Source organism: Pteropus vampyrus, unplaced genomic scaffold, assembly GCF_000151845.1.
Source record: "Pteropus vampyrus isolate Shadow unplaced genomic scaffold, Pvam_2.0 Scaffold257, whole genome shotgun sequence".
In the NCBI taxonomy this organism is placed as follows: domain Eukaryota; kingdom Metazoa; phylum Chordata; class Mammalia; order Chiroptera; family Pteropodidae; genus Pteropus; species Pteropus vampyrus.
The window spans coordinates 1,049,345-1,056,938 of NW_011889038.1; the positions used below are offsets into that span (position 1 = coordinate 1,049,345).

General features: G+C 54.9%; 1 protein-coding gene across 1 annotated transcript in view; it reads left to right on the plus strand.

Annotated features, from left to right (window-relative positions):
• The first annotated feature begins 3,968 nt into the window (after positions 1-3,968).
• LOC105302045 overlaps positions 3,969-7,594 on the plus strand; it is a 28,056-nt gene continuing 24,430 nt past the window's right edge. Inside the window, exons 1-3 of the mRNA XM_023520345.1 lie at positions 3,969-4,024; positions 4,921-5,164; positions 5,941-6,101. Of these exons, the coding sequence (XP_023376113.1) occupies positions 3,969-4,024; positions 4,921-5,164; positions 5,941-6,101 (461 nt within the window). The remainder of the gene's footprint in view (positions 4,025-4,920; positions 5,165-5,940; positions 6,102-7,594) is intronic.

The following is a 7,594-nucleotide window of genomic DNA, read 5'->3' on the forward strand; positions in this document are numbered from 1 at the left end:
TTTTCACGTTTGGGGAGAAGAGAGGATACTCTTGCAGAAATCCCATGAAATGGGGTGTCCTAGCTCACATCCGGGCAGCTGCAGTCTGGCCCCTGCCCCCGGTTCGCCGCGGGACCTGGATAAGTCACTTCACCCCCCCCGGGCCTGTGCCCTGAGGTTTAGAGCAGGAATAATGGTATCGACCTCGGGGTTGTTTGGAGGGTTCAGATGATATTATTTCCACAAAACGTAGTTCCCGGCACGTGGCAGGGACGCTGTAAATGGCTGCTGCCGTTTAATTGTCATTGTTGTAAATGGTAATCTCCATTTTTATTGCTGGTCGTTATTATATTTTTGAGTTTCTAAGAAACAGAGTCCAGTTTTGGTTTCACTAGAAAGGGCACCTCGAAGTACACTCCCCTGCCCCACAGGTGGTGGCAAAGGGAGCTTTGGTGATATTTTCAAGGCAGGCCGTGAGCATGCAAAGCTCGGGCTTTCCTTGTCACTGAGACTTGGCCTGCGTGCAGTATATGGGACCAAGTTCTCTTGGGGTCCTGGATCACGCTCACGAGGAGGCACCCCTTCCTTTGAGGAGCTAACCTGGCCCCAGGGCCTGACATGTACGCCCCCCCCACCTTTTTGGGGTCCAGGGAAAGAATGAGGGCGGGACATCCTGACTTGGGGGTCGAGAGTGGCTGGCCACCCCAGCTACCAGCGTCCTTGGACGAGTTCATTGTCTTTTGCCCTGATCTGGGCAAACGCTTCTCGGGGTATTTGCTCTGGGAGGGTCTTCTCTCTCAGCTGGTCGTACGGGAGGACCCAGCAAGGTTGCACTTCATCAGAACCTCTTGCTGGAACAAGAGAGAACCCTAAAAGGCATCGGCTCGAAGGAGGAAGAAAAAACAACAATTGTCTCCACGTGAAGACAATGGACCTTTTATACGAAGTATTTATTTTGGGGGCCGACCCGTGTCCCGTCGGCTGGGACGGCAGAGCTGGAGTGTCTGGGTATCGCAGGCCCTAACTCAGTCAGAGACAGAGATTTATAGAAAAGGAAGAAAGCAGGTCCCCTGACTTGGTCCTTGGAACGCTTCAGTGGGAATGTCTGGCTTTCTTTGTTGAGTGGAGTTTAAACTTTCTCAAGTTTATTTTGTTTTCTTCTGTGGTTTCTTTTTTTCTGAAGGGTTGCAAGGGCACGTTCACAAGCACCAGGAAGGCAGCCGGGTTTCGGATCGCGGGCCGGATGGGGGGGCCTCCACCACCACCTCCGCGCCCCCGCGCCGCCAGGCCTGGTTGGCTTTTGTCAGCTGGGGGTTTGCAGAATGAAAGTGAGAAAAACGGGCTGGAAGAGGAAGGGTTCGTTCTCAACGGGTTAGGGGGAGGCCGTCGAGAGCGATTTTGGACATTTGTGATTCTCTGGTATCCCAGATCCCTTCTCTGGTGAACTTGCGAGCAGCCTGCGGGTCACCGGAGAGCCTGGCCCGCGTGGGTGGAGTCAGCACAGGCCCTCAGACACCCTGCCTGCCGCAGAGGCTGTGTTTGTAACCCCCGACAGGCCTGGCCCAGAGTTAGCACTGGGTGGAAGTTTTTTAATAGAATGAACAGAATTTCCCTCCTAGGCCTACCGACGAGCCACCTCCTCTTCCTTGCTCGGCTGCTGGGGATGGTGCCGGAGCAGCTCAGTCCTCTTCCCGCTAAACCCACAGCGTCGACGCAGCCAGGAAGGCACCCCGGGAGAGGAGGCTGGGCCCCGGCTCATGTTAGGGACTTCGGCAGGGTCTGACCGAATGGGGCTTGTAGTGAGAGCATGGGGTGGGAGGTGGTCAGCTCTTCCTAGACTCGTGGGGTGGCGGGGGGGACATTGGGAAGGCTGCTGTGGACAGTTGGCCCTGGACCCATGCCAGCGGATGCCCCTTTGAGGCAGGTGGAAGACAGAAAAGGGAGTCGCCCCCGTGGGTGGGGGACGAGAGTCCACTCCCCGCCAAGCTTCCCTTTTACCCAAAAGACTTTGTTGGCAAAATGATAATATTTAGGTTCAAAAATGAGGTTTGTTTTTTGTTGTAATTGCTATTGCTTTTTTTTTTTTTAAATCCTGGAATCTCTAAGCTGTGAGCTGCTTCACCTTCTGCATTGACCTGTGTCTCCCCCGCCCCCCCCCGGGCCCCAGTACTATGAAGAAAGCTCTCTTTTGGGAATGGCCAAAACGGCTTCTGAGGCCAGGGGTAGAACTGGTGAAACCGAGATGGAAAAGCCTGGAATCTCATGACACGGGCTAGAAAAACCCTAAAACGCAAGCTTTTATCCACTTGTTTCGGCGGGTGGGGGGAGTTCAAAAGTAAAATGCTATGCATACCATACGGTCGTCTCGTGAAATTTTGGACGGGAGACTTGCCTTTCAGCGAAGCGCAGGGGCCCGCGTGGACGGACGGTGGCCCGCTGTTTATCAGGGGCCGAGAGGTTTTCTGGGCAGGGATGGGACTCACAGAAGCAATGGTTAATGTCGTCAAATGAGCCTGGCGGTCGGGGTCAGAAAATGCGTACACGGGAGGCACACAGTAAAAAGGGCCTTTTTTTTTTTTTTTTTTTTTTAAGGAGTAATAGCTTTTCCCTTGCGATTAAAAAAGGAACGTTGTTTCTGATGCCGGGTTTCTCTGCGAACCACCCTTCTTTAATTCTGGGATTTCAGATGGCAGGAAGAGCATGTAGCCGAAATATTTACCTGCTGATTTGGGGCTCTTAAATCTAGATTCGCCTTTCATGTGTTAAAGAACGATATTTACATTCAAATCAGCCTTTTATAATGACATTTTAAATTATAATAAAATGATGGTGCCTGGGCTGTAGCATTCTTGTGCCTTAACCGGAAGAGGCTGCGGTGAATTGCGTGTGCGTTGCACATCACGTCACGCAGACCTGCCTGGGCTCCTTGCTGGCTCCACACGTGCGGGTTCTCCAGACATGTGTGTCCTGGGCACGTCAGGGTCCCTGCATGTCACCTGTGGAGCCCTCCCCGTTCTGCCGGGAAGAGAAGGGCTCGTCAGTGGGGATCCTGGCCCCAGCCCCTTGGCGACGCTGCCAAAGCTCTCTGAGAAGGACTTGATTCGGGCCTGGCTGCTGTGCCGTGTCCTGAGTCTCACGCTGGCCTGCAGACCTCGAAGCGGAGGCCATTACCTCGTGGGCAGCCAGATGGGCACAGCAGCGGCCACTTCTGGCTGTGATGATGTGTATGTATCAGGGTGGGGGGACCCACCTCCTCCTGCAGCTGGAACCCAGCCTCTCCCTCCTCTTCCATCAGGGCTGGCCTCAAAATGGCCACCCGGTTTTCTGTGGCTTCCCCTGTGAAGCACGGAGGACCCTCTGCTCCCGGGTCCAGGCTGTCGGCAGCTGGGCCAAGCCGTTGCTGGTCGGGCCCGTGGCATCGGAATCCTACCTGCTTTGTCTCTGGCATCAGCTGGTGAGCTGGTCACGTGGCCGTGTGTGCGGGACCAGAGTGGGGACCCGAGGGCTCCCCCTGGGCACGTCCTCCTTACTCACTCCCCCCACTTTCGCTTCGGGCATGCTGGGCTCTGAGCGAGCGTGAAGCAGTATTAAAACATCCTCCTGGCAGCCAGGCAGCTCTCGTCCCCGGATGTCGAGGTGTCCAGGCCGCCCCCACCTCCACCCAGTCCTCGCCCACAGGAAGGCCCATGAGCCAGGGAGGCAGGCCCAGCCACGGTCACTCCACGCCGTCCCCTCTGCCTGAGTGCAGAGCTGGCCCTGCCGGCCCTTCCCACACGGGTGGCTTGCGGCCCACCCTAAACGGGGCCAGCCCGGCGGCCATGTCCTCAGCGCCCGGCCACATAAAGGGCTGAGGGAGAGACTCGGGCAAACAGCCTGGCCACGTGGATGCGGCCCAGACACCTGCAGCAAAGTCTGAGAACTCTCCAAATGAGTGCCCCCCATGTTAAAACTCAGGGTCACTGACTAGGGTCCGAGGGCTGGAGCACGACATGGTCACCTTCCCCCCTGTGGTGCTGGGGGATGACTTTGGTGAAACTGAGGATTTGTGATGGTCTGAGAGGCCGTGGTGACGTGCCTGGACCCCGGATGGCCGCCTGGCCGCCTTGTGGCCCCTCTCGGCCTGAGCACCAGGCGGGTGGCAGGCTCAGCACTCCGTGTGCACTTTTCACCGCCATCACAGCAGCCCTGGGAGTCAGCCATTCTCCCTGGCCTTCACCCAGATGGGGAAACTGAGGCTGGGAGAGGCGGGGTGGCTTGCGCAGGGTCAGGTGGCCGGTCAGACACGAGGCCGGTCCAGACCCACGGCCCTGGGCTCTGGGTGGCCACGGCACAGCCTCCGGGGCGTTGGTCAGGGTGGGCTCCCTCGGAGGTCTCGCGGCTGCTGGGGTGGGGCTCTCCCCTCGCCCCTGGGGAGCCGGCCGGGAGCACAGCCGGGTGCTGGCCTCCGCCTGCTCCTCTGCAGGGCCCATGTGGGAACAATGTGGCCTCTATCCCCAGCAGCCTGTCCGCCTGGACTCCCTGAGCAGCCCGGCTGGGCCGGCCGCCCCAACATGGCGCCGGGGCCCTGCTGCCTGGCCACGGGGAGGGCTGGCGCCTGGCCGGGCCTGGGCCGGGCCGGACTCCCTGCGTCCTCCTCGGCCGGCCGCTGAGTGGCCGGAGGCTCCTGCCTCCTCCTGCCGCTCCCCCTCGGCTAGCCCGCCCCCCGCGTGGTGGTGGGTTTGGGGGTCTGGCTACCCGCCTCTGCCACGTCTGCCATCCTGCCGGCACCCATGAGCATCTTTCAAAAATTCCCGGTGGGCGGGGCCGAGCCGCAGCGGCCGCCTCTGGCCCCCCCTCCCCGGGCAGCCAGTGCCAGATGAGAGCCGGAGACAAAAGTAGCATTTTCCTCGTCCTCCTGGGCTGGCAGCCGGGCCTCCCCCAGCGCCACTTGGCTCCTGGCAGCCCTGCCTCCGGGTGCCGGGGTGGCCGAGGCCCAGGCCATGCCAGCCAGGACCGAGGGACTGATGGACCACGGTGGCCAGAGACCAGCACGCCCGAGGGCCTGTCGGACGGGGGCTGGCACCTGGGGACGGCCTGCTGGCCAGCAGGACCTCCCTCTGCCGCCTGCCGCTGCGACCGGCTGGGCAAGGGGACACCAGTTCACCTCGTCGCTTTTGAGACAGCGCCTCGCCCTCCTGCGCCTTCGGTAAGTCACCTTTTCCCTTCTCTGTTGCTGGAGACGAGCCGAGGGCTCTGCCATCTTGTGCTGCTGCCTGTTACGTCTCCTTCCCCTAATTGGTTATCCGAAATTCAAAATTCTATTTCAGACGCCCCCCCCGGCCCCCCCCCCCGCAATATCATCAGTGAAGTCAGCCCTTCTGAAAACTGCAGGGAAAATGCAGAAGCCGAGCCTATTTATTTTTAAGATCCAAAGCTACAGGCTTTAGACATTACAATAAAAATGAATGTTTGTTATTTCACAGTAGCTACGTGTTCAATTATTTGAACGGACGTTTCAGGAGGTATTAATAGGCATGGCCTATGCTTTCATGTCCGTCGTGTCCGTTTGTCGTGGGGGCCTCATTATTATTATTATTACTACTATTATTTTAATTTTTGGCAGCGCAGGAGTGGCAAAGGGAAAAACACCAGAAGCGTCCACGCTCTTCCCGGCAAACTCCTCGGCAGGCAGGCCAGCCTGGCACACGGAGGGTGGACGCTGTCGAGAAACACAGGCCCTTTTATTTTGTCCAGCATCTTTAATGCTGCTACGTCCACAGTTTAGGGATTCAGTTCTTTTTCCCTTTCGTTTTATTTTAGTTTTTGGAGGAAAAAAAAAAAAGAAAAAAAAAAAGCTGTTTTTGACTCTCAGCTCAGTATGGGAACAAAATCTGTTCGGTTGTTTCGGGCTTTGTTTTTTAAGCCCTTATTTAAGTGCTGACCGTACCGTGCCGTGCCGGCTCATAACCGCCCTGCCCACAGATGGCGCGCGGGGCGCAAGTGGGCACGGCCACCGGACAGACCCTGGGGGGCCCCGAGGGGGCCTGGCGCCTGCCTGAGCCCCGATCTCATCCTGGTTCCCATCTGCAGAGCTGTGGGCCGAGACAGCTGACCGTCCAGGGCCAGAACCATGGCCGTTGCGGGTAGCAGTCCCTCGGAGACATTTGTCTCCAGGCCAGGCTGCCCACCAGCGTCTGGGCAGCTGGCCTCCCAGGCTGCCCGTTTCTCTGTTGATCTCTGACCCTTCAGAACTGCTGAGCCCTGTCACTTAAAAGGTGGGCTTCACGGAGTTCAGCTCCCAGCTCACATCCACCCTCTGGCAGGCTGACAAAAGAGTGGCCCACAGATGTGGCCTGGCTTCCCCACATTTCAGGGTAGCGGGGGTCTTGATTTATGGAAAACGGAAAATCAGGCTCAGAAAGTTCTATATTGCAACTAAGAGGAAAATTCCCGTATAAATTCACCTTTGTTTTCCCAATTCAGAGGCGTGTGGGCCCTGTTTGTGCGGGCCTGGGCAGCCGGCCGGGACAGACACCACCAAATATTAAAAACCGAGCTCAGCCCACACGAGGAAGGTCGGTGGCCGCTTTTGCTCTGAGATTAGGCAGCAGTGGAGGACTTGGGGCTGCAGAGACGGGCGTATACAGCGGAGATAATTAAAACATCTCTGTGATCGTGACAGCCACGTTCTGCTGCTGCGAGCCACAGGGTCTTTCCACCCAAATATTTAACAAGCACCAAATAAAACACTGGTGACAAAATAAAAAGAATAGAAAAAAAAAAAAAACCAGAGTGTAATAAATTTTAACAGCAAAAGAGCCAAGAGTATAGACAGATAGGCATGGGGGGGCTGACTAATCAATTTTTAAAGAATTTATGTTTTTAATAGCTGTTCACGCCTCATCTTATTTTATATTTTTGGCATAATTAATGTAGGTGAAATAGGCTTTTAATCCTAAATCCTGGAGTGATAGTCACATTTCCTGAGCATTAATTTACTTTTTTGGACAAGGTAGGAGCGAGTAGCATGAAATCAATTAATTTCCATAAATGAGCATTTTCATTCTAAATTAGTATTTTCCACTGAGATTATGTTCATCTAATTATTTTAATGTATACGGAGAACACATTTTCCACTGTATACCCTATGTAGATGGATGGTTATGTGTGATCAATTAGCATCTGAATTTTTTAACTTGGGTAAGAAATAACACTGTACCTCTTCCCCAAATCGGTAAAATTCCATAGAATCTTTTTTTTTTTTTTTTTTTTTTTTAAATCAGGCAAAATATCAGCATTCTCCATGGCACCCAGTACTTCTCAGCAGGATTTTTTTTTTTTTTTTTTTTAAGAAAGTACCACGCATTGCAGTTTTCACATCATCGCCTCTATATAAATTCCACTATAGGCTGAAATTATACATTCTCGCAGCACAGATGGGCTGGTCTGTCATTACGGCTGCTGTGTCCTTGTTGGAACACACAGCATATTTCAATTGTGGAGTCGACAATTTCGAAGAACTGAGGTCAAAATAAACAAGTTGCATTTGTGGGTAAAAACGGTCTTATTAAATGATCTTCTCATTCCCGAAAGGTCTGGTAGAGGCCCAGCCATCGCCGTCATTACATTTTAATTT